The sequence below is a fragment of the Neodiprion virginianus genome, chromosome 6 (assembly GCF_021901495.1).
Source record: "Neodiprion virginianus isolate iyNeoVirg1 chromosome 6, iyNeoVirg1.1, whole genome shotgun sequence".
Lineage (NCBI taxonomy): Eukaryota > Metazoa > Arthropoda > Insecta > Hymenoptera > Diprionidae > Neodiprion > Neodiprion virginianus.
In genome coordinates this window covers 26,061,096-26,089,045 of record NC_060882.1, presented here as the reverse complement: position 1 = coordinate 26,089,045, position 27,950 = coordinate 26,061,096, and the positions used below count along the sequence as shown (strand labels likewise).

General features: G+C 36.1%; 1 protein-coding gene across 7 annotated transcripts; it reads left to right on the top strand.

Moving 5' to 3' along the window:
• Positions 1 to 308: 308 nt before the first annotated feature.
• Positions 309 to 27,950, top strand: LOC124307754 (spectrin beta chain). 7 transcript variants are annotated; one of them, XM_046769785.1, is made up of 14 exons: positions 312 to 645; positions 7,524 to 7,712; positions 9,296 to 15,202; positions 15,341 to 15,432; positions 15,778 to 15,882; positions 16,282 to 17,556; positions 17,868 to 18,010; positions 18,145 to 18,200; positions 18,841 to 18,897; positions 21,149 to 21,253; positions 23,004 to 23,159; positions 24,096 to 24,363; positions 24,501 to 24,683; positions 26,391 to 27,950. In XM_046769785.1, exons 2-14 carry the CDS (start codon positions 7,577 to 7,579, stop codon positions 26,392 to 26,394), a joined length of 8,487 nt encoding a protein of 2,828 aa, XP_046625741.1. In that variant the 5' UTR covers positions 312 to 645; positions 7,524 to 7,576; the 3' UTR covers positions 26,395 to 27,950. The 7 variants fall into 7 exon arrangements, with proteins under 7 accessions (XP_046625745.1, XP_046625743.1, XP_046625746.1 ...); XM_046769787.1 differs by lacking the exon at positions 21,149 to 21,253 and having other exon boundaries at positions 310 to 645; XM_046769786.1 differs by lacking the exon at positions 18,841 to 18,897.

Here is a 27,950-nt window from a genome sequence, read left to right as displayed (position 1 = left end):
ACTCTCATTCCTAGTGTAAGATAACACAAAATTATGGATAAAATATATAACGATACTACATCTGCTAAGATTGATCGAACGCGTTCAAAGCCGAAAGATCGTGCCCGGGATACAACGATTCTTCTGTGCCGAGATTATCGCCCAATAATAACGTATTAAGTATCGAATAAATATAAAATACAGCAAATAATAAGGATCATTGAAGGATGGGGCGTGCCCATCGGCAAAATGTGTAAACGGGGCCGATGATGTCATACTCGTAGTGTATTCATACGCCCAATGTCACTATAGTCCGTGAGTCTATAGTTTACATGCGTGATCCCTGAAATTGACTAAAAACGCGTGAAATCGGAGTCTGCGATTCACTTTTCGGATGAATTATCGTCCGGGATATACCGTCGTCTTTTACGGCGGCCAAATATTTCGCCGTGAACGTGATTCTCGGCGTCGCGACGCGCGAGTAGGCGGGACTAGTTCTTCTCCGCGAGGTCTGGACGCCGTGTTGCATTGCACAGTTGGTTGCGCGCCGGTCGTGTGAGTGAGGAGACGTACCGAGTGAATCTAGAAGTGGTTTATCGTGTATTTTGTGGAGTTTTTATGCAAGTTTTGAGGTGAAACGGTGCTTGGGAGTATTTTTTAGCCAGGGTAAGTCACACGTCGAAACAATTGTGAGGGAGTGTCGAGTATAGCTACCGTTTGTAGGATCGTACGCGGATTGACGGGCGGAATCTTGTCTCCCGTAAAAATGGTGGTCGATTTACTCTCGGTTTCCTAATTTACTGATTATAACGCATACCGAGATATTTCACGACTCGATACCACGTTTGAAGAGATCGCCGTACATCCTGGCACATTCAATTTTCCCTCAAGGCGCTCGGTAATACCTCGATTTTCAAATTTTCACCGAAACTATGTCAATCCGATTACCTGCATTAACGGCGTCCACTGGGATGAAGAAAAAATTGAAGTCCGTTTCTACTCGATAATTTCACTGTAATTGAAATAAAAATTGAAAGAAATCGTCGCGGTTTATACAAATCGCATCAACGAACAATTGTCGGTAACGACGTTGCCCACCGCATCCTTATCATTAGCCTAATGATTTAGGCACGACGTTCGATCGAGCTTAGATATAATCCCTTCCGTACCTGTCAGGACTGCCAATGACCAAATTGTTGTTACTTAATTCGAACAAAAACAGAGCCAACAATGATACAGTAAGCTGCCTTTTTGCTTCATTCCGTATTCCAACTCTCTCGCATCGTTATTCAATTGTTCTCGGTCTGCTCTGTTTACTGTTACGTCAAGCCGGCAGGTGCAGGAGCTGCGCTCTAAAGGGACGACACAACGCTTACTGAATAAATTAATAAATTAACAGTATACGCGAAGAAGTTCCTTTGCAACCGTTCGTCAAATCCCTTTTCCTACTAAAAAAACCTACTCAACTTTTCATTTAAATATCTTGTGAATTCGATAATTTACCGATTCTCTCCTGACATCGTTTTATTATAAATAAATTGTTTGCGCGGAAGATGCGCGATAGTAATCATTTCCTCCGACGGTACACGTTCGCTTCGTTCTTTATTATTTATTTTTTTTTCTTTCCCTCACATCGTACCGAAGGAATGTTCTAATTTCGGCACGATATAAAACTTTTCGTAGTCGATGAAAATTTACTATACGCATACATTCGTGTATGAAAAGTGTGTTTATTATATAGCGTAACCCGGTGGTATAAATATTTGAAAACACGATATTCATACAACGTGTGTGTGCGGTAGTCTGGAACATAAAATTTGTCGGAAATGCGTCCGCCTTCTTTTATCCAATCGATTGCCAGGACGAAAATTTTATGCAAAGAAGCCAACCGTCTTGACGATGTATTTTGTATGCACCAGCTGCCTCAAGCAAACTTGACTACGTGTCTATACGTTTGAAATGAGACTTGGAAATTACGCGCAGTAATTTGTCTCTTCTGAAATAATATCGGTTGAGAATGTATTTGAAAAATCAGTATAATCTCGATCCGTTATATCTTATCCTTACACGTATTCCCCTTTGTATACCTTTTATATCTTTTACATAGACAAGCGTCCCTTGAGTTTCGTCACGTAAATACACGCAGGCATATAATTGTACGCATATAGGTGTATATAAAATCAATATTAAAAAGTTCCCTTCATATTCGGTTATGTATATAATCGTCGTGAAATTAGACCATTCTTAACGGCTGATTAAATCGACAGATATATTACATACCGTATATATATGATATATCCTATATCTACGTTTTTTCCACCTTATCTGCCATACCTTAGGCACATACACATAATACACATATGTACTTCTAAGAGCCTGACATAATGACTGTTTCGAATTACGACCAAATGTACGGTCTATCTTTTTACTGTTCGCTCACTCATTTTAAGTCGGTATACTTAAATTCCAAAATAACGTGCGCGTGTGTTTTTCGTTGATTTCATACGATATTATTTTACTTTCGGCGCATGTAATCTTTCGCCTTATAATGGAAATAAAAAAACGTTTACGGTACTCTAAGGCTTCGTCGTTTTATAACACTCTAACCACATGCTCACATGATCTATGCCCTATTCTTCAATCACATTCGAAACTTTCACGCAGCGAGCGTAAAGTTTTGCCTCATTCCTCCTCTCCGCATCTCACGGAGAAGAACCTATCTATCCTGTACCTTCTTTACGCGTATCTACTCGATCTAACTGTAGAACCGTTATGAACAAAGTATACAGTCACTGTGCAAGCCGCCTCTCCTTCGTAGTACATTATACCCCGTTGGTATACTATATGTGTATACCTATAAGGTATAATACAATGGGAAGCTGTCGCGAAAACTCAAGAAGCTGGTACACACGGATATTTCTAACGGACTGCGGTGTTTCTCGGAAGTAGAAAGAGAACAAAAAATCGCGAGATCAAAAATTAGAGAAATGGAAGTGTTGGGGAAAAATCAGAGGCGAAGTAGAAGGGGAAGAAAAAAAACGTAAAAAACGTGGAAAGATATTTTGGACACCGTATATCGTATATGAGCCTAACCCTCGTTGACCTAATTTTAGACGAGAGGCGTATATACGTTCCTGCTCAGCACACCCTTCCTTTGTATGTATACATAATAGATATATATGCATTGCGTTGAGCAAAATTGGGTCATTCATTTATGTATATAACACACGCACCAAGTTCCGCGACTTCTAGCTCTGCAGGTCATTTACCGAGAAAGGATTTCCGCCGTCCACTGTCCACTTGTTTTATTTTCACCCTTTTTATTTTACGCGTAAACAAGAAAGAACAGCCTAAAAATAAATATAATAAAATTTATCGACGTTAAACGAGCGAAAAATTAATTAACAGATTTGATAACTCACCGCGGGTGTTGAGGTATTTTAAGCGTCGATAACGAACAATCGAATGTAGTATTAAATACCCAAGTGTTCGTATAGGCTTACGTGCTTGAAACAACGATCGTCACCGGCGAATGGTAAATTAGCGTAAATGCGGATGTGACGTTGTGGTTGAGCAGTGGACCAATGAGCTTTACAATTCAGGTTTACAGCATGTCGCATGTTTCATGTACGCTAATTGTTGGGAGACGCGTAGGTGGGCGAATTTTATTTTATTTGAAAAAATTTATTTCAATTTCTTTTTTTCATATAATATATATAATCAGCGACAACGCATCCTTTCGAACGGACGATTTCTTATTTTCCAGATGACGTTACCTCATTCTCTCGGCATTCGGTCGCGACGATCAGTGCGTCGAGTGGATGAATCGCCGTTCCATTATAAAAAACAGAAGGAAAAAGAAAAGAAATTAAAAAAAATTATCCATAAGAAACTTCTCAACTTTTATCTTCAATACAGACTTAACAAATCTCTGAGCATGAACTAAATAAAGGTTGTTTAATCATGAAGATAGAGAGTAGATTGCATTGACGTAATTACACATCGTTACGTAATCAGATACATGTAGACGCTCGTTGTACTATCTCCCGTATGTACACAATTACAGGTGCGATTTATCGAACTTTGTTATATACGATTTGTCTCAAAGAGTAGGAAATATGCGTTTATTCTATAATAACGTTGGATAATAATGACGGGGACTTAAAAGCTTGAGGAGAACATACCGTTGAAACACTATCGACATTATTATGGATATATATTATATGATGATATGAAGATGGAATGTGCGGTAGATTTTTTGAAACTTTGTCCAGAGCAGCGAAGGTTCGGCTGTAGGCGCGATCAGCTCTGCGTTATTGGTTTAAAATTAGGCTAACCTTGCCGCAAGATTTTTGTCACTAAACAGAGATTACAGGTGTTTCGGTCTTCCGGAGAGTCTCGCAACGTTGCGTCTATAGGCAATTCAGAGTCGTCCTGGCGTCACGACGACTGGAGTGGAAAATCAATAGCCATCTTGTGTTGCGTCTTGTTCCTGCGACAATATAAGTAGAATACGACAGGTCAACGGTGTAATAACAACCGAGTTAGACGATTATTAAACTATATCCCACGTACGGTGATCGATCGTATATAGGTATACATGTAACATTTACCCTTTGCTGTTGTCTGCCGTTGTTAATTTTCGTCTGATATACACCTTTCCTCGTTTATATTTATTTATTAAAATTCATTCGAAGACGAGCCGATACTACGTACGATGGGGACGAAATTATTCTTGAACACGAGCCAGACGATAGTCTGCTGCTTCGCTGCAGCGACCACATCATGTAACATAGGTATATAATGGCACGTATACGATAGTATCGAAATTTCAAGCGAAGTTTTATTTCAAGATACGAGTCATTCGCATTGTTATTTAACAACACTTTAACGCCCACTTTACGTCGTGATCACGCATTAAGCATGACGTCACTTAATTGAACTTAATTCAAAGCAACTGTGAAGGTCCGCAGATGCACACACGGGAATGTCTGTTCATTCATTACGTTGTTAAAGCTTGGGGTTCACGGGGCATGACATCTTGGATGAAATTCTTTTGACAATTTGCATTAACCTGTAGTGTGTATTTTAAACAGAGTTGCAATTTTAACGTCGAGAATGTTCAATGTTATTTAATTACACCTCGCGTTGATTACCAAATTAATCGTTTATGTATGTTACGATGAGAGTGAGATTGCAATAATTTGATGTTACCTGCATGTTTTTGCAGGACTTAACGTGAAACTGTTTACTGCTCTCGGTTAACACACGTTGCGACACGATCGCTTGTTGTTAATTGAATATTTTATTATTATTTTTCTTTTTTCCTCATTTGCCAAAAGCGATTTTCCACACGCTTTGAGAATTTATTTTCAAATTACGCAAGCAACGTATTTTACCCGAATGACATCATGCAACTACTCGCGTCATCGTGTTACACCGGCGACACTTGAAACGTTGAAACCTTCGACCATACACCGTATTAAGATTAACGCTGCGTGTATATGTGTGTGTATATACATATATATAAGTATATATATATATACCTGCCTACCTATGAACGCGACACTCGCAATCGGGGATATTGTTAGTAAAAACGTTGAGAAATCGTTTAAATCTCACCGACGAGTCGTCAAATATATTTGTCATTTCAATTTCGTCTGCGATGATTTTTTATACAAAATAAATAATTTGCTCAGAATAAAGTACACGTGCGATGAAAAATTGTATCTTGAATTTGAACAATTTTCTTACCGTTCATTTTCTCTTCGCACCACTACCGCATAGTAAAAAAGAAAAAGATTATGCCGAAGACCGACGATAAATATGATCTTCACGCTCGTTTCTGGAGAAATGATACGGTTAACAAACGCGCTTATGTTATTTTAAGTTTCATGCACGCGACGCCGACGAACGTTTGCCTGAATTCTCGCTTCCGAGTTTCGTGCTTGTTGAAACGTACAGCGTAATATATTATTCAAAAATATAGTTTTTAAAAATGAAATTTTATCGTTCTACAAATACATCGCATGTAATGTATAAACGAAAGTTTTTTCATGTTTTACTTAGATATCGTTTATTCGTTGCTCTATTCTCGGTTCGGGATATAGGATGATTCAAAGAAATGGAAAACTAAAACGATATTAGACCAAACAAAAAAAAAAAAAATAAATACAGTACCGGTCATTCGGTCAGCCGTATTTATAGCTATAATGAATTCAGCGAATTGCTGACGTAATATTTCGATTTATAATTAATCATTTTCTTTCATCGTTGTAAGTTGCACATCTTACACGAATACGCGTGTAAGGGATTCTATGACACATTCGTTGATTTCTTAGTATCGAATCTACCTGTATATACCTATATGTATGTATAAAACAAAGGTAATTCCGGTCAGTTTAAATTCGTAAATCGAAGATGATAAATTTAGATAACGCATGTGTAATAATACTAACCGCCTAAAACACGTCGCCCCCACTTTTATACACGGTGTTGTCTTAAATTGAAACGGGATGTAGCCCCGTCTGCGTGTAACTATATCCAACACGGCCGAAACAAGTACTTTTATCTGTTGTATTATTGTTCAATTTTTATTCTCAACTTGAGTTGACTTGAGTATAAGTTAGATAACGTCGACGCAACGACGAGTGCACGTCTATAAAGCAGAAATTACGTGATTAGTGTCAGATAGGAGGGCGCGGTCACTCTCCACCTCCTCCTCCTTCTCCTATCCTAGAACTTCCTCGTTTGTTTAAGTTAGGTTAGATTAGGTTAGGTTAGTTCGCGTCTACATTAATATATTGTTTATCGTACCCTCGGTATATCTTGTAATTTCTTCGAGTCTTACATGCACTATTGGTCTATAAACGATAATAGATGAGTAAATTAATTATTGAATGTATGTACATGGAGAATGTTTTCATTCATTTTACATCGACAACGAGTGAGAAAATCTTCGCTTTAATTCATTATCTACTTTATTTAATCTGCTGATTTTGTATCTTATTATAATCATTTCTTCTTTCCTCGGCACAGATAGAGACGAATCATTTTTTTCTCTTCAAATAATATTGCCAAGAAGTTATTTTTTTTTTTTTCTTCACAATTTAAGATCAATAAAAATAATAACAATGACGCTTGTTTAATACTAATAGAATAACTCACCTTTTAACTTAAATTATATGTATGTACATATTTAGCGCTTCATGTTATACTGCATAACTGTTATTTACATAACAAAAAGATGTGATAATTACTATGCACTTAGTTGGAAAGTACTAAGTAGATTTAGCCATTCAAAAAGCATAAAATAAAATTTCATCTGATGTAATACAAAGCTGGTCTTTTGCTTAAAAATAAATATAGGCACGTAAACTTTGTGAATTGTTCTCATATTTTTTCTCTACTTAAGTATTTTCATCATCATTATAAATAACTCTTTCGTTCAACCATATGATTAATTATGAATATGGGTTTAAAAAAAATAAATAAAGAAATCTGTCTAAAGGTATTTTTCATATTTTGTATTCTTCATTCTGCAGGAGTGCCCTTGACAAGGGTAAGGGAGTTGTGAGCTGTTGGTCCGACTGAAAAAATGACGACCGACATCTCGGTGGTGCGCGGGGGTTGGGACCCGACGCTTCAACAGGAGATTGTCGACGAGTACGAATACGATGGAGGAAATTCCAGTTCGAGACTTTTTGAACGATCCCGTATCAAGGCTTTAGCTGGTAAGCTGTTTAACTTGAGTCAAATGTCAATTATTAATATCTTCATGGTAATGTGCCTAAAACAGTACATTTCAACGATTTTGAAGAAATTTACTTTTTAACGATTAATCTGAGGATCATCAGTGTTTAAAAACACTAACTTTGAATTTGAATGTGTTACTACGTATATGTTTTATATTTAAAGCATCATGAACATGTTGTGTTGAGTAATACTATGCGTACGCTATTCTTTTCCAGGAAGTGAGTAAGGTAGACCACAGTATCCTGTGATAAATCGTAATCTGTTGCAAATTTAGTTGAATAATACATTTTTCCACTGTAGTCAGTAGATGGTTGCCATCGTTAGAAGACGTGTTATGTACACAGTAATAAAAACCAGTGAAATTTAATTATTTATTAATTAGACTTGTTATTAAATACATTCCTATGTACAAGTTTAAGAAAGTCTTTCTTTGAAATCGTTCATAATAATATGTGAAAAATTGTGGGTGAAAAGTTTAATAAAGTATATCACAATTCAATTTTTAATAGTGGTGTATAAAAGGAAAGCCGCTCGGCTTGGACGAGCTGATGCAATCTCAATCATTCTAATACAATTTTGAATTTAATAACATAAATTTCTTCATGTAGCAGTATTTGCATTGGTCTGACAGGGAGGCTGTGTTAGATTTTGAAAAGCCTACATTAACACATATTTATTAGAGTTGGAAGATCGAATATCCCCACTGTTGATATTAGCAATTTCCGATAATTCACTCTATACTTGATAATGGGTTTTTTCTCGCAGCTTTGGATCAAAATTTCTTAAGTAGTAAATTTCAAACAGAAATTTAATGTAATACGAAATTTTTTGCAGTTTGTTAAGCTTATTACTCTTATCAAACTCTTTTCGTCTTATCACACTGGGCGTCGATTTGAGGTGAAGTTAGTTTTCCGGCTTATTGCAAATTCTAGGCAAATATTACCACGGGCTTCAAGTACCTCTCAAACGAAATATTTGCTCAGTAATCAATAGTAATTTTCTGCTTTGAAATATTATCCTTATCTTTCCCAATTCCATCCGTACTCAGTATTTACTCTTCCCTGACTCATGGGTAATGGTTTTTGCCACGTCTTATCTAACATGTGCAACCCTAAGAAAAATGCCAATGTACACGAATTATTTCGTACAAAGCAAGTCCTCCAATTCTAACCACGTTTTAAAAAATTTTTAACGTAGTAGCAAAATTTTATCAGCATCAGATCGAAAAAAAGTCCAACACTTTAATAGACAGATACAGACATATTGTGAATTTGTACTGTGGATTTCAAATTTGATTAATTTTTTTACGATTTGTAATGGATGATTCACAACAAATTTCGCTTGAGGAACCCTTAGAAGAATACTATGACAAAGTTGTTTTAGATCTCAGAGGTGAGAAGTGAATTTAAAAATTACTGCTCTACCCGTATCGCCAAATTTTATCCTCAACTATATACATTTTTTCACTGTATATTCAATTTTATAATAAAAGTAATCAATTGATGACGTTCACTTTTTAATAATGCAAATCAAAATATTATTTCACATTTTTATTTCTCAGGTGAACGTGAATCGGTACAGAAGAAAACATTTCAAAAATGGGTGAATTCCCATCTGGTACGATGTTCTTGTCGTATCGGAGATCTCTATGTCGATCTTCGCGATGGAAAAATGCTTATAAAGCTGCTGGAAATATTGTCGGGCGAACGTTTGCCACGTCCTACAAAAGGAAAAATGCGTATCCATTGTTTGGAGAATGTAGATAAGGCACTGCAATTTTTGCGAGAGCAAAGAGTCCATCTTGAAAACATGGGATCACACGACATCGTCGATGGAAATCCAAGATTAAGCTTGGGATTAATTTGGACAATCATTCTACGTTTCCAAATTCAAGACATCACCATAGAAGAAACTGATAACCAGGAAACTAAATCAGCCAAGGATGCTTTGCTTTTGTGGTGTCAAATGAAGACTGCTGGATATCACAATGTAAATGTTAGGAACTTCACAACATCTTGGCGAGACGGTCTTGCGTTCAATGCCATAATACACAAACATCGTCCAGATTTGATCCACTTTGACAAGCTATCGAAATTAAACGCGATCTACAATTTAAACAATGCTTTCAATGTCGCAGAGGATAAATTAGGTCTAACAAAATTGTTAGACGCAGAGGATATTTTTGTTGATCATCCTGACGAAAAGTCTATAATAACTTATGTTGTGACCTACTATCACTACTTCTCGAAAATGAAGCAGGAGACCGTTCAAGGTAAACGAATTGGTAAAGTTGTCGGAATTGCCATGGAGAACGATAGAATGATTCACGATTATGAAAGTTTGACAAGTGATTTACTTAGATGGATCGAAGGAACAATTGAAGCTTTGGGTGATCGTCGTTTTGCTAATTCTCTTGTGGGCGTTCAGACTCAACTTTCACAGTTTTCCAACTACCGTACAGTAGAAAAACCACCTAAATTTGTAGAAAAGGGTAACTTGGAGGTGCTACTGTTTACACTGCAATCCAAAATGCGTGCCAACAATCAGAAACCCTACACACCCAAGGAAGGTAAAATGATTTCCGATATCAACAAAGCCTGGGAGAGATTAGAAAAAGCTGAACACGAGCGTGAATTGGCGCTCAGAGAAGAATTGATACGTCAAGAAAAATTGGAGCAATTGGCTGCAAGATTTAACCGAAAAGCCAGCATGAGAGAAACTTGGCTATCTGAAAATCAACGACTTGTATCGCAAGACAACTTTGGCTTCGATTTAGCAGCCGTAGAAGCTGCAGCTAAGAAACACGAGGCTATAGAAACTGATATATTCGCTTACGAAGAACGTGTGCAGGCAGTCATGGCTGTGTCTCAAGAGTTAGAGGCTGAAAACTACCACGATATAGACCGGATCAATGCCCGAAAGGACAATGTTTTAAGATTGTGGAACTACCTTCTGGAATTACTGAAAGCACGAAGAGTGCGGTTGGAATGTTCACTTCAATTACAACAGAACTTCCAAGAAATGTTGTACATTTTAGACAGTATGGAAGAAATTAAGATGCGATTGTTAACTGATGATTATGGTAAACATTTGATGGGCGTTGAAGATCTTCTTCAAAAGCATTCACTTGTTGAGGCCGACATCAATGTCTTAGGTGAGAGAGTTAAGGCTGTCGTACAACAAAGCCAAAGATTCTTAGAACAAGGAGAAGATTATCGTCCTTGCGATCCAACCATTATTATTGAACGAGTGCAACAACTTGAAGATGCTTACGCTGAATTGGTCCGCCTGGCTGTTGAGCGTCGAGCACGGCTTGAAGAATCTCGTAATCTTTGGCAATTCTATTGGGATATGGCTGACGAAGAGAATTGGATCAAGGAGAAAGAGCAGATTGTTTCTACGGGTGATATCGGTCATGACTTAACTACCATTAATTTACTTTTGTCCAAACACAAGGCCTTGGAGAACGAAATCCAATCTCACGAACCACAATTGATGTCAGTTGCTGCAGTGGGTGATGAATTGATTAGTCAACACCATTTCGGTTCTGATCGCATTAAGGAAAGATTACAAGAAATATTAGGCATGTGGAATCACCTGTTAGACTTGGCGGCGTTCAGACGCAAGCGGTTAGAAGAAGCTGTTGATTATCATCAATTATTTGCTGATGCCGACGATATCGATATTTGGATGCTCGATACTCTGCGATTGGTATCGTCTGAGGATGTCGGTCGCGATGAAGCAAATGTGCAATCTTTGCTGAAAAAACATAAAGATGTCACTGATGAACTGAAAAATTACGCTACAACCATTGAACAGCTGCATCAACAAGCATCGCAACTTGGAGAACACGATTCTAAGTCTCCAAAGGTATTAGAAAGACTCGCCTCAATTGATTCGAGATACAAAGAGCTTCTGGAACTGGCTAAATTGCGCAAGCAAAGATTATTAGATGCCTTGTCTCTGTACAAGCTGTTCAGCGAATCGGATGGAGTTGAACAATGGATCGGAGAAAAGAACAGAATGTTGGAAACTATGGTTCCTGCCAAGGACATTGAAGATGTTGAGATAATGAAACACCGCTACGATGGCTTTGAGAAGGAAATGAATGCCAATGCTTCTCGCGTTGCTGTAGTTAATCAATTGGCTAGACAGCTACTACATGTTGAACATCCGAACTCAGAGCAGATTGTTGCACGTCAGAATGAATTGAATCAAAAGTGGGCCGAGCTAAGAGAGAAGGCTGAAGGCAAACGTGAAGCACTCAACTCTGCACATGGAGTACAAACCTTCCATATCGAATGTCGTGAGACCGTATCTTGGATCGAAGATAAGAAACGCATCTTACAGCAAACCGATAGCTTAGAAATGGACTTGACTGGTGTGATGACGCTACAACGTCGGCTTAGCGGTATGGAGCGTGACTTGGCAGCCATACAGGCGAAATTGAATGCACTTGAAAAAGAAGCGCAATCAATTGAGCAGGAACATCCTGATGAGGCTGCAGTCATTCGTGAACGAATCACCCAAATTCATACCATGTGGGAGCAATTAACTCAGATGCTTAAAGAACGCGATGCCAAACTCGAAGAAGCTGGAGATTTACATAGATTCTTGCGTGACCTTGATCATTTCCAGACTTGGCTTACCAAGACCCAAACAGATGTTGCCAGCGAAGATACACCCACAAGCCTTGCAGATGCTGAGAAACTGTTGACCCAGCATCAGAATATTAAGGAAGAGATTGACAACTACACGGACGATTATCAGAAGATGATGGACTATGGCGAGAGGCTAACAAGTGAGGCTGGAGATGGAGATACACAGTACATGTTCTTGAGAGAAAGATTGAATGCCCTGAAAATGGGCTGGGAAGAGCTCCACCAAATGTGGGCAAATCGTCAAAATCTGTTATCGAATTCGTTGAACTTGCAGGTCTTTGACCGCGATGCTCGCCAAGCTGAAGTTTTGTTGTCTCAGCAAGAACATATCCTTACCAAAGATGAGACTCCGACGAACTTTGAACAAGCAGAAAATATGATAAAACGCCACGAAGCATTTATGACTACATTGGAAGCCAATGACGATAAGATCAACTCGGTCGTTCAATTTGCGGGCAGGTTAGTTGAGGAAGGCCACTTTGCGGCGGACAAAGTCAAGAAGAAGGCAGATGCAATAAATGATCGAAGAAACGCCAATCACGAAAGAGCTAATCAAGTGATGGACAAATTGAAGGATCAACTTCAGTTGCAGATGTTCTTACAGGATAGAGAGGAACTCGTTGAATGGGTACAGGAAAAACACATCACTGCTCAAGATGAAACTTATCGCAGTGCAAAAACGGTTCATAGCAAATGGACGAGGCACCAAGCGTTTGAAGCAGAAATTGCTAGCAATAAAGATCGTCTGCAACAACTGCAACAGGCTGCTGATGAGTTGATTCAATTGAAGCCTGAATTGGCTGAGATCATAAAGCCGAAAGTTGAAGAATTATGTGACCAATTTGAAGAGCTGGAAACAACAACAAAAGACAAAGGAGAGAGACTATTCGATGCTAATCGTGAAGTCCTCATACATCAGACTTGCGATGATATCGACTCGTGGATGAATGAATTGGAGAAACAGATTGAAAGTACAGATACTGGATCTGATCTTGCCTCTGTCAATATTTTGATGCAGAAACAGCAGATGATAGAAACTCAAATGGCTGTGAAGGCTCGCCAAGTTACAGAGCTCGATAAACAGGCTGAACATTTGCAGAGAACAGTACCAGACGAGAAGATGGAAGAAATAAAATGCAAGAAGGAGAAAGTTGCGCAAAGATTTGAACAGCTTAAGGCACCACTTACCGATCGACAGCGTCAGCTGGAGAAGAAAAAAGAAGCGTACCAATTCAGGCGTGACGTTGAGGATGAGAAATTATGGATTGCAGAAAAAATGCCACAAGCTACCAGTTCGGAATATGGTAATTCCCTCTTCAATGTTCATATGTTGAAGAAAAAGAATCAATCTCTCCGTACTGAAATCGAAAACCACGAACCAAGAATTAATTCTGTATGTAAAAACGGTCAGAAATTGATTGACGAGGGACACGAAGATAGTGCTGAATTCACTCAACGTATCTCCGATCTTTCGGATAAATGGCGCGAACTGAAAGATGCGGTTGACAACAGGAATAAGCATTTGTTACAAAACGAAAAGGCACAACAATACTTCTTCGACGCCACGGAGGCTGAATCGTGGATGAGCGAACAGGAATTATACATGATGGTTGAAGATCGTGGTAAAGACGAGATATCTGCGCAAAACCTAATGAAAAAACACGAGTCTTTGGAACATGCTGTCGAAGATTATGCCGATACCATCCGTCAGCTAGGTGAAACAGCAAGACAATTGATAAACGATCAGCATGCATTGAGTGATCAAATTGCAGTCAAACAATCCCAAGTTGACAAGCTATATGCAGGACTAAAAGATTTGGCTGGCGAACGCCGTGCCAAGCTAGACGAAGCCCTTCAATTGTTTATGCTAAACCGAGAAGTTGATGATTTGGAGCAATGGATAGCTGAGCGAGAATTAGTTGCAGGCAGTCATGAGTTAGGTCAAGATTACGATCATGTTACTTTGCTCTGGGAAAGATTCAAGGAATTTGCTCGTGACACAGAGACAATAGGATCGGAAAGAGTCGCAGCTGTAAATGGAATTGCAGATTCTTTGATTGCAACAGGACATTCGGATGCAGCTACAATTGCAGAATGGAAGGATGGCCTGAACGAAGTCTGGCAAGATTTGCTAGAGCTTATTGAAACACGAACTCAAATGTTAGCAGCTAGCCGTGAGCTACATAAATTTTTCCATGACTGCAAAGATGTTCTTGGAAGGATCTTGGAAAAACAAAATGCAATGTCTGATGAATTGGGCCGCGACGCTGGCTCAGTTTCGGCACTTCAACGTAAACACGGCAACTTTATCCAAGACTTATTCACCTTACAGTCACAGGTGACACAAATTCAAGATGAATCGTCTAAACTTCAAGCTAGCTACGCAGGGGATAAGGCTAGAGAAATCACGAATAGAGAGGCCGAAGTAGTAGCAGCTTGGAATAATTTACAATCTTTGTGCGAAGGACGTAAGGCAAAATTGGAAGACACCGGCGATTTGTTCAGATTCTTCAACATGGTTAGAACATTACTGATTTGGATGGATGATGTTGTTAGGCAAATGAACACTTCAGAGAAGCCCCGTGATGTATCAGGTGTAGAACTACTTATGAATAATCATCAAAGTTTGAAAGCTGAAATCGACACCAGGGAAGACAATCTTACTGCTTGTCTTGACCTAGGAAAAGATCTATTGGCAAGGAATCATTACGCTAGCGTCCAAATTAAGGAAAAACTACTAGCATTGACTGATCACAGAAATGCATTGTTGCACCGCTGGGAAGAAAGATGGGAGAATCTGCAGCTAAGTAAGTTTCAAATGTAATTTTACATGTGGAAAAAAAATGTCTAAATAATATGAAAATATTCACCTTCTATTCACTAGTCTAAAAATTTTATCTCTGTACGCAGTTACTAAAACAATTTACATGTCAATGTCTTTTCAGTTCTTGAAGTTTACCAATTTGCCAGAGATGCAGCTGTAGCAGAAGCTTGGCTTATTGCTCAGGAGCCATATCTCATGAGCCAAGAACTTGGGGTAAACAAATTCTTCAGATTGCACTATTTAAATCCCATATATTTTTTCCGTACAACTTCGTCCAAGTATTCTTTACCTGAGTGAGAAATAATTAAGCAAAATACAGTTCAAATTATGCTTAATTATCATACGATATGTCAGAAAAACTGATAGAGCGTTGGAAATGATAAATTTAGCCTACACCTCCATCAGTTGTACAATGGCTTCTGATTTTACATAAAACAGTTTGGGTATGATGCCATTAAAAAATATTCATGCTTAATCAATTAGAACTACTGATAAAGTTACCTAACAAGTTTTACTAATATTTCTTTCTTTTCTAATTTCATACATTCGTGTTTATAGCATACAATCGACGACGTAGAAAATCTGATCAAGAAACATGAAGCTTTCGAAAAATCAGCTGCAGCACAAGAAGAAAGATTTAGTGCTCTACAACGACTCACAACGGTAAGTAAAGAACGACCATTATAGTGAATTATTTGCATATATTATGTACAACATGGTAGAGGTGATTTTTGAGCATCGGCTAATAGCTATATTCCTACTTTATTTGTAAAAATTTGATCTTTCAGCACAATGAAATAATTTTATTTCATTTCTTGTGTTTTAGTTTAAATTGTGTTACTCTAGATCATTTTTAATTTCATGAATTAATATTATAATCATATTTTGCTCTATGTAATGGTGATTGATTAATTTGATTTTGAGTGTTAATAATCGCACTACATGTCTCTGTATCATAATATCTTCATTTCGCACTACCTAACTGTTATAATTTTTCATTTCTCATTTCTATCTGTGTTGCATGCATCTTTACAACGCCCTGTCTGTTCGTGTCTATCGTAGTCTGAGTGTCCTGATAAAGAATGCGGCCTGTACCCACCGGTGCTGGAATTTAGTCACAAATTAATCTTTACTCCGGAATGTCCTCCGTCATCTAAAATCCCTATAACACAACCCAAAAAATACCTCAAATCCCAAGGTGAGATTGTGCGTGACATTATTTTGTACTGTGACAGATTTATCATGCCTGATACGATGCAAAGACGTGAGTGTACATCTACAGGAACTAAAATCATTTATCCAAATGCTATAAATTATAGAACTGATAAGACAAAACCCTCCAAGTCTTTTCTATGGAGTTCTAGTTGGAATTCTACGAGTAAAACTTCTCAAGGTTCTTCTGGCAGTCAACCTGTATCACCTTATGCAGAATTCACAGATGTGCCTGTATTCGATGATGAGATTGTTACTTCCAACGAAAGAAAAACCTTAAGAAGAATCAGCACAATCAGTGCTCACAAACCAGAATTTTTCAGGTTACATTCCACTCCTGAAATTGCGGATTTGACTGTATTGATTCCGAGGAAGTATTGTGTGTCAAACTCTTCCTCGGATACCGAATACAGTGAAATAATTGACACAGCTTGTGTTCCTGAAAAGAGAACGAAGAGTTCGACCAGTATTGATGTCAGTCATTCTGTAATGATCCACAACCTCGTGGATACTGACAATGAGTTCAATCACAAACATGTAAATGTCGAACTAAAAACTCAACTAGTCAAACCCACAGATACACAAATGAATGAATATGGTCTGGAAGCATATCTTAGAGACAAAAAGTCAGAAAAAGCATTGGCTGAGATTTCTTTAAACGACGAGTTATCAAGTGAGGATAGGCATAGCCTAGACCTTGAAAAATCAATAACTAACATAAGGAAGTTACGTCTTGAAATTGGGGCATTTACGGATGATTTAATAAAAGCAGACCTTGATCCAAGTGAGTTGCTTATTTTAGCAGAGCGTTGTTTCTGTAATGAAGATAACAGTATTCGTAGTTTTAATCATTTAATGCAGGTAAAATTCAATGATCACGATTATATGTCATTGAAATCACGCGCAATGCCACCAAAATCCTCTAAATTACTAACGAACGAGACATCGAGTGTCCGTGAACGTAGTAAGTCCCTTTTGGGTCCTAAAGACAAGTTCAAAAAAAGTTCTAATTTGAACAAAGTTGACCCAAACTTATCCGCTATCTCGGATTCAGAAAAATCATTCCCTTCCCAAGACCACTCCTTTTCTTTAGACAATGTAACCCTGGAAAACAATGTTACTCAAGTGAGTAGTGCACGCTTTCTTACAATGTACTCCATAAATCACTTTGATTCCCAAATGCATGTTATAAGGAATTTATCATATCGTCATAATGCAACTATTACTATCCGTTATGTACTTGTATTCACAATCCTAATATATTTGTTGGCTTCGAAATGCAGTAGTAATGCAGTAGTATACATTTATGCGTATAGTATCTACCCTATCATTGAATGTTACTGTGATGTAGAACATTTTCATTGGTCCATTTTCGTTTTGTAATTTCTAGCTTCTTTGTCTGTTTAAAATAATAATAAACGCGTCTTATGATTTAGTTTGAGTTGAGAGAACTTAAACGACAAGAACAAGAAAGAGAAGAAGAAGAAAGGCGTGAACAGGAAGAAGCTGCCGCGGCAGAGGCTGCGAAGTTAGCTAAAGCGACACCTGTCACCAGTCCTGACGAGCCACCCAGTGACAGGTAAACTAATTTTATAATAGCATGGATTTAGGAAAAATGGATTTGTAAAAATTAGACGCTGTTTCAATATCAGTATTTATTATTAAGATCGCGTAGTAATTACTGCATCAACCTGATGATTTTTTGTAATACAGAGTTGATGGCGATGGTAATCAAAGCGGGGAACAAGCTGGTGAAGAGGATGGTCATGGTTAGTTGAAAATCTTTATAAACATACATATATTACAGTACTGTCGATCATAACAAACAAGCAGTAATCTCACAGACAGTGCTACATGCTCAGAAATATAAAAAATTCAGAATAACTTAGCACAGTGGATTGTTATGAAATTTACAAGACTAATCAAGAAAATCACAATGCGTTCATAAATATTATTGATTGAAAAGGCTTGAGTCTACGACAGGTGTGATTAAATTTTCAACCAACGATTTTGTGTATATCAAGTATTGGATTGACGAATTTTTAAATGGAATTCGTTGTAAATCAAATGGTAAAATTAATGAACGCATTTCATGATAAGATTGTAAGGAGAATTAGTTTTATTCTTGTCTTCACAATCTTATTTAAAAATTTAAGCGATGGTTTTCTTCAGTACTGAAGCTCAGGGGTTTAATATCTCAATTGCAAGTCTCACTCTGCTGTATCAATAAATCGTACTACCTCTGAGCCTTAGTGCTGAAATTTTACGTTTGGGCATGAAATTGCTAACAGCACGTTTATTTTTGCCTCCCAATTACCCGACCTTCTTCAATCCCTTTCTGTGACCTCCTATCATCCGCAATACATTTCCCAACACAACCAAATGCTGCACGGAATGCACGAACCACAGTGGCACTACGCAAGCCTTCAACTAGATCGCCACAAACCCAAGAAAAACCCAAGGAAGGTGAGTGTTGGGTTCAGAAAATTGAAAAACAGTCACGTTTATTAACATCAAAATTATTGTCTCTCATGGCCAATTGCTTAAAATTTATTATTTATCAATGTATGATATTTCCAAAAACTATTACATTTATTATGTCTGAAATTTTTGATGGACCGAAAATAAAAATAAACATCAGTAGATTTTATAATAATATGGCAGTGGCAAAGCGAGATGATATCACATGAGAAAGATGAAGGATACTCAAATTATATATTCACATAATATTTGATGATTGTGTTAAATGCTCTGTGGTTCCCATTTCTGTAAACTGAAATAATTCAGTTGTATAATTTGGGTATTGCTGCATCAAAAGCTGTAACTCATGAAGGTGATGGAAAAGTATGATCCATATATCTTAATCTACAACTAATCACATCAAGTTGAATATTTATTAACCGCATATTAGAACACATTTGAACTACATCTTTCAAGCCTTTCAGCACAATCGCAGCAACATGGCACCAATATTAATATTCATTCAAATTTCTCCATTTCATTTGCTTTTGTTAACATGTTTTTTAGCAGGTGGAGGAGCATTTTTACAGATTGGGCTGCCTAATTTCATCATGTAGTGTTTTAAGTAGATGTACACGTAATACTTGCCGATACCTGTCTTATAATTGGAAATGGTTTCTTTAAGAAGATATTTGAATTGTTTTTACAATAATGTGCCTCATGTATTTTTAACGTTTTATTAGAAATTTTTATTTATATAATTATACGATAATGTGAGTATCTTTATATGTATTTTATTGAAAGACGATTCACATTAAGCACATATCGAAACTCCAAAAGTGAACAAAATGGTGGCAGCTAATTTGGAATTATCAGTTGCCCTTGTGTGTCCTGTCCACCCATCTTGTGATAATGTGAAAATTTTATATATAGTACAATTACTATTCGAATCCTCTAGGTACATGGCGTATCGTAATCTGTCTACCTGTTCATCTATTGGAAAGTGTTCTTATGGTACATTGGTTCTCTACATGATAACATTTGTGGCTAATTGCATATACTAAATTGTTTCCTTTTAAGCTTTCCTAAATATTGGGTAAGTGCATCTTATCAAAAAAATTACTGCTATTTTGATGTTATCGCAGATCAACGAATTCAGATAGTCATAGAATAACAGAATGCACGATTTTTTTCAGTTATGCATTGAGTATGTTAATACATTACACATGTGCTTCTCACGTTCTATGAATCTATTTGAGTTTTCATATAGTATGTGGTGAAACTTTTTGTTTACATTCATATCGTACAGAATATTTAAAAAATGTAGAATTCGTGACCCGAGAAAGTAAGTTGAGGAAGAAGTTCGTCGGGGAAGGTCATTGAAGTGACAATTTGCAAATTAGTTACATTGCAGTTTTGTGACATTTCAGCTGAGTCCAGACAGCCATCATCAGGCCAAATTGACTATTCTAAGCGTTTGGGATGTTCGTTACAAACGAAGTCAGCCGAAACGTCGCAAAACTGCAATCGACTAATTTGCAAGTTGTCACTTCAATGACCTTCCCTGACGAACGTCTTCTTCATACAGAATGATCTACATGTTAATTCGAAAATCTGGCAAAGTTCTCCATTTCATAATTTCATTTTATTCACGCTAACACAATCATTGCTAAATATGCCTGTTTCTCATTATATCATATATTTATGTTTGTTGATGTACGACATTGAAGCGCTCACATGCATGACGACTTGTCACATTCATCAGTTTATCAGTACCTACTTGTTAGAGTTGATAGGATTATTGATTTATAACCCATATATATCATGAATACTTGAATTTTTGTTCTATCGTTGATCTACATATTGAATGGTTTTCCAAAGTAATTTTCGGTCGCAAATCTATCCATAGGTATTAACAATTTCTTTTCTATTCATTCAAATAAGATTGTCAATGTGATCAGTTTCATGCACAGAACACGATTTCTGAAACAATCTCGTAATTTTGTTTGCAAAATAGTAGCAAATGCATGCTTTTTATGTTGTTTTACGGAAATAATATTTGTCACTTTATATTGTTATATTAAAATCAATACTCTAACGTGTTTCTTCAAGACACTTTTGTGTGCCTGTGTATGATATTGTGCACATGGAAGTAGGTGCACCTACTTATATACATATACATATACATAAACATAAACATATATTATGTAGCCTCGATTGAAGTTTTAAAAAGCATGATGTAATTGGTGTGGTGTAGTGCATGTTCAGAAGCCTGCACGACTATCGACACCAGACGTTTCAACACCGCCGATTTCTCCAACATCTCCAAAGTCCCAGTCGTCATATCCAACAACACCGACAAGTAAGTGTGCTAGAATACTTGATCGAGGGTACAATATTTCATCTTCACAATGTTGGAAACTTATTCTTGCAAACAAATTGAAGTAGAATAAGCGTGAATAAGATTTTTTTTTATTTCATTCATTTTTTTTTTAAATTGAATATTCTAGCTTTTATATTATTTTTCACAAATGCATTCATTGCAAAACTGCAATCATTTTTTGTCATGCTATGAAATTGTCATCTTCATGTAAATATTCTGCTATCAAATTTTCATTTGTTTTCTGTAAACTAACAGAGAGGATATACATTTGATGTTTTACATTCAAAAATTTATTAGTTCACGTTATATATTCATTATTACTTTCATACTTGTTCAAATTTATTATTTTGTTTTCTTTAGACATTCTAAAGTTCATGTTGCGTTGAAAAATTCTTTACATTTACTTGGTTCAAGATTTTTATATTGCTGTTTGGGTTTCCAACCAGCCGGACACATGTCGCCATATTTGTCTGTAAATTGATATGCTTCTATCAGTCTCAAAGTTTCGTCAACTGAACGAGTCACCGGCAAATCATTGATAGTAATTTGACGAAGGTTCTGTTTATCGTCGATGATGAATAATCCTCTTAACGGAACTCCAGTTCTCTCATTCAATATGCCATAATCTTTGGCAATCTGCAAACTTTTGTCAGCTAATACCGGAATCCTCATTTCGCCTAATCCACCCTGTTTTCTAGGTGTAGTTATCCATGCAAAATGCACAAACTGAGAATCCGTAGAAGCCGCAACCACTTCGCAATCTTTAAAGAATTTAATATTGAGTTTCCTTATACTAATAAAGTATTTATCAAAATTACCAAAACACTAAAACAGGCAGGAATCAGTGACACATACCAATATTTCGAAACTCATCAATACGGTCGCTAAATTGAATGATCTCTGTAGGGCAGATAAATGTAAAATCATATGGATAAAAGAAAAAAACTAAATATTTTCCTCTGTAATCCGTTAGTGAAATTTCTCTGAACTCTGCATTGACTATTGCCATTCCCTTCCAATAGGGAGCTGGCTTCAGTAATGCTGGAACAAATTGTTTGTGGATATGGTAATGTTGCTTTTCATCGTCGGATTCGTTAGGATTTCGATAATTATTTTCGGTTGCTAGTAGTTTCGACATGATATCATTTAGACATTCATTACTTCAATATTTAGTCATGTTATGATTTTTTTATTTAACTTATTTTATTTTTCTACTTTCTGAAAAGATCCGAAAGGTTTTGATTTGTGTCAAAAGATTGGAAAACAAAGCGGCGTAGACTTCAAGTTGTGAAGTGTTTTGAAACTGCATTGAATCAGCAGTTTTTGTTTGCATTGTTTTGGTAAAAACAAGTTTTCAATTTAACATGCTATGAAACTAATTTCTTATCTAATACCCAAAATTTGACAAGCACATTTAAAAAATCTAGAGCAGGTCATAACACTTGAATAATTTCAATTAGATATATTATTTGTATGAACCACTTTCCTTAGTTTTAAACGTAAGCTTGTATATTGTAGTAAATATACTGTAGTAGCAGTCTCTTTCCACGAGCACGTTGCATGATGAGTTTATATTTGATGAATATTTTCAAACGAAAAGAAACAACAAAACACTGGTTCCCGGAACTCTGGTAAACACAGACAACTCATTACACGTTTCTGCAAACTCAAAAAACAAAGTAACAGTAAGTAATAAATGAAAATAAATTTAATTGTGTGCTAAATGAAGCTCCGAAGGGTGGCAGTGGTTCTGAATCCGGTACTTTGCGGCGCAAGGAACGAAGCCGTAGTAAATCACCATTTAGAAGTTTCCGTTGGAAAAAATCAACAAAGTCACCTAGCCTGGATCGAAGTGGTGTGAGCGATGATGATCATAGTTATACTGGTAAGCGATTGTGCGATATTTTTTTTTCATTGGTAAGGTAAAAACTTATCATAATTAAAAAAGCAAGTTGTGTGGTGTTTACAAGAAGAATCAACTGCGAGGTATCATACTTGATTGTCGTCACGGCCTCTGTATGAAAAGAATTCGTATAGATTTATCTTCACCTCACTGAAAATTGACTGTGCAAAAGTTATCCAGCTTCTTTATTGTCTCACGTTGTTTGTACTGCATTGGCATAACTTCTCTTACAAACATTTATGCACATTATGTTTTTTGATCAATTTTATTCACTCTACGGATCGTCCTTCTCATAATTTTTTATAGCAATCAAAGGTGCTAATAGCAAATCAATGTAAATATGTTTACATATAAATTAAATTTCTTCTACAGTCCATTGCTTATAAGCGAAAAGATTTCAAATTATAAATAATTTAATTTGTTTTCATATCAATTTCAGGTGTCGCATCTGTGGTTAGCTCCGTATCGAGAGAACACTTCCAATTTTAAAATTTCAATCTCATAATAATAACAACAACAATAATAATAATAATCACTCCAGTCCCGCCATACTCTTTCAGATATGTCCCCATAAGCTGATAGCGTGAGGGAGTGAGGAATTAGTGGCCATCGTTACGCTCAACATTTATATATTTATACATAGTTCTGAAGACATAAGCTAACAATTCATTATGTGTATATTTCATTAACCACTGAAGTTACAGGATATAATTTATCAAATAACGACTGATGAATCAGATCATCTAATTTGAAGTATTTCACAATGTTGATCACCTTTCAGGACTTCAACATGCAAACTGATTATTTCTGGACAAACGGGCGATGAGCTGAAACATTTCTGTTTAGTTTAAAATACTTACGTGCAATAATAACAGTAGCGGAAATATAGAATAATATTCTGATGTTTCTTATCTACAGAACAACGGAGTCCTGGCGATGACGAATTTGAAGGAACGTTAACGCGTAAACACGAATGGGAAAGCACAACAAAAAAAGCCACGAATCGATCATGGGACAAACTATATATGGTCGTACGTGGGCAAAATTTGGTAGCTTACAAAGATCAAAAATCCTACAAAGCTGCTGCCGACCAGCCATACAAAGGTGAACCACCTCTAGATCTTAGAGGTGCCTCTGTACAGGTCGCCAGTGAATACACCAAGAAGAAACATGTCTTCCGAGTCAAGTGAGTGAAAATTTTTTGTTTACTGTCAAGTGTTTTGACAATAGTGCAATAGAATATATTCTGATGATGTGCAGAGAAAATTCTGAAAATAATTCACGCAAAAATTGATAAATCGAAACGAATTACAAAATCCTTAGGTCTCAGAGCGGAGCAGACTTCCTATTCCAAGCTAAGGATGACGCAGAAATGCTTGAGTGGGTATCTCTGTTAAATCAAGCTGCACAGGGTGTATCTGGCGCGAGTACATCTAGAGCACATACTCTGCCAGCACCGACGCAAGCTGAAACCAAGCGGCGTAGTTTCTTCACACTCAAGAAAAAGTAAGTGACGGTATATTAATTAATACAAGGTCACTGATTCTTTTTCTTATACTTCTAAGCGGTTTATACGTGATAACTTTTGTATTGTGCGAATTAGAATAAAATATTCTACCAATGTACATACTCAAGAACAAGGGGCAATTTCACTAAAACATTGTTCAAAAAATCACTCGACCCTGTTTATCAACAGGTTGTATTCTTAAGTGCGAACAAACTGTTCTTGTGCCAAATTTTCATGCCGTGCTTCTCATCGATCATCATATTTCTGTTATTAAGTGAGGTAGATGTACAGCAATCAGTTATAACTTACATAAGTTATAACATAACAAATATTTAACATCAACGCATCCTTAGGGCATTGCTTACAAAGTTTCAGTTTAAATAGTCCAGTTTTACTTGGTTATTTTGGTGTATCACTAGCGTAATGAAAGTTAGAAAGTAGCCCGCAGATCACATTTCATTTGTCATATTTTAGAAAAGCGAAAAAGTAAAAACGAAACCAATGAACTAAAGAACCGGTACGCAATTGGAACAACATTTAGATGCGGTGAGTCGCACCCTACAATAGTATATTACTGTCTGTATTTGCACGTTCAGTGAAATCTTACCGTTTCTTTTAATAGAAAATTGTTTTCTTTTTTGAATTATTTTTGTTTTACATTTTAATTATTTCTTTGGGAACCTGTGAAGAATGTTCTTCCAATTGTCGATGCGGAATGACGTACGAATACTCCCTGAAAACAGTGATTGTACTCAGTGCTCATAATTTAGTAAGATTTTCGTATACGTTATCACATGGATCGCATTCTCGATTTTATAATTCCGTACGATTAGGGCATCATACCTGTTTTGTAGTTATGCATATCGATTAAGTAACATGCATCGACAGATTTTTGTCTTTGCATTGAATACCTGGTGGACATATATAAATAACGATAATATTTTTCATAAAATAGAGGGGTTTCCATAAGTTTTGATCTCGTGGTATTATTATCGCTGTATCTCGCACCTTTGACTCAGAGAACTTTCGAGCTGCTTTGTAATTCGGTACAACGGTAAACAAACGCTGGACATCACTTAATTAATCTCATTGTGTGAAGAATATATAAAGCACAGCAGCCTGTTCTCAACTTGATATAGTATGCACAGATAGACCCATTTCATCCTTTGCAGTTTTTTTTTTTTTCTTTCTTGTAACTCCTGTGTTTTTTTGATTCATTATTCAACCTTTTAGTAGTCTTTATGATTTTTGTAGTGCTTACTGTAGTTATTATTATTGGCAATGATTCAGAGAATGAGTTACTGCTAGTATTAATATGCAGTAACCTTGGTAATGTTACTTCGTTAAAAATTATTTTATCACCCTCATTGTAACCCTCATAATTATACTTTTAGCATCATCCAGGAAATTTGTTAAATCTTTCGTGTGAAACAGTTGAGCAAAAATTTGCAAATACACTATCTTTTCGGTTAAACACTGACACATGTTCAGATGTTAAATGTATAAACTTTTGCGTAAGAATCGGAAAATTGAATACTTGACTTGGTAAATTTTACTAAAAAAAACTCAGCTTTTTCTCAATGTTAATTACAGTTTTAAACTATACATACCTCTCGAAATCCCTATTTGACAAATATGACTGACATATGCAATATATCTGGTATATTGCATTTGGATTGATTCCATACTCGTTTGATTTTTTCCAGCTAAATTGGAGCAGTGAAGAGCGTGCTAAGAAGCCGCCAGTACGCGCCAACGCAACAAATAACGTTTGAAAAAATGCTTTGTCGGATATCGCCTAGCTAAAGGCTGGTGAAGTAATAAATTAACACTGATAATTAATTATTTAACAAGTTAAAAGAAGTCCTTAGACAAATTGAGAATGAAAATCAATGTAATTTTCAAAAATCCATTTCGCTTTCAAAGTTTAAACCATTCACTGTAAAGCAATATTTGCGAATATTGGGATAAAAATTGTCGGAAACTTGATGGACATTTTAATTTTGATGTCGAGTGTTTCAATTCACTAAATATCACTGAAACTGGTCAAGGATAAATAAAGTTCAACGTCCCGAGTTAACATGGCTGATGTTATTGCGTTTTTAAATGAGTTATTTCGTCTATGCCCTTGTTTTCATTTTGTTATTAAATTTTCGTTTAGTATATTTTAATGTTATAGGGAAACAAAATACTTATATAAATTATTTACTTGTACAAAGCAGGTTTAATTCGATAGATGAATCAAATGATGTCAGTTTTTATACATGTTTTTTAGAACAAAAGCAAACATTACAGATCGTATCCAAGTTTTAGGTAAAAATTCTGGTTTAGTGAAATATATTTTCATTAGGAAAACATACTGCTCCCAGCATTATTTTGCGGATATTTCATGTGAATATTTGTTGAATGACAAGTCCAAAATATGTGCAAATGCTTTGGATTAATATTTATGTGTAATCGTTTCTAAACCGTATCATGTGAAAATTAAATTTTCCCACTTTACTATGCCTTTTATTCATTCTTTGACCACTCGAGTATGGTAATTATTTTAGCTGTACATTTTTAGCCATGCTGATGCGGGACACTTCACAATAAAGTAGGTTAATAAATTGCAGTTTAAAGTTATTTTAAAAATATGTCTATCGCAAAGATATATCACATTACAGAAATATTAAAAATTTGTAATAATTAAAAAAGATTTCTTCAAAATCCTAAATCTCATAGTTTAACTAAAAGAAAAGGTTAGACGGATCTTCGATTTTTTGCCATCTAAAAGCAATTGAGACCTGTATCACACAAGTAATGATATATATTAAAAAGATTCGTTTCAATTCTATCTCTATATGTATATCGAAAATTGGAATTGTAAGAGATACTTGTTTAATACAGGTTTAGATATTCGCATAGCATATGGTGGCTTGTATATTTTTTAATTGTTACTTTTTTAATATTTTAAAAACCTATCCTACTTTTTAGAAATTAAGATCAGATTTCAAGATTACGAATTTGCTATGTAAACTTCATGGACAGCTTTAGGGCATCATTGCCTTCTTAAAATTGTATGTTCTTTGTTTTCATTCATAAACGTAACTCGTCTTTAGTTTAAACGAAAAGTATGTGTATGATTTGGAAATCTACTTTGGCAAAAGACATACTATAATTCCAATCATTATTTTATTATCTTATTATTTTAATTACCATACGTGATTAAAGTACCTATCGAGTTACGTTGCAAATATAAAGAAATAAAAACCAACTATATTGTT

Bases quoted from the DNA above. Each gene is read 5' to 3' on its own strand.
- LOC124307754 (XM_046769785.1), top strand. From the start codon at position 7,577: ATGACGACCGACATCTCGGTGGTGCGCGGGGGTTGGGACCCGACGCTT. The intron at 15,883-16,281 runs GTAAGTAAAGAA...TGTCTATCGTAG, and splicing joins CTCTACAACGACTCACAACG to TCTGAGTGTCCTGATAAAGA. The intron at 18,011-18,144 runs GTAAACTAATTT...TTTGTAATACAG, and splicing joins GACGAGCCACCCAGTGACAG to AGTTGATGGCGATGGTAATC.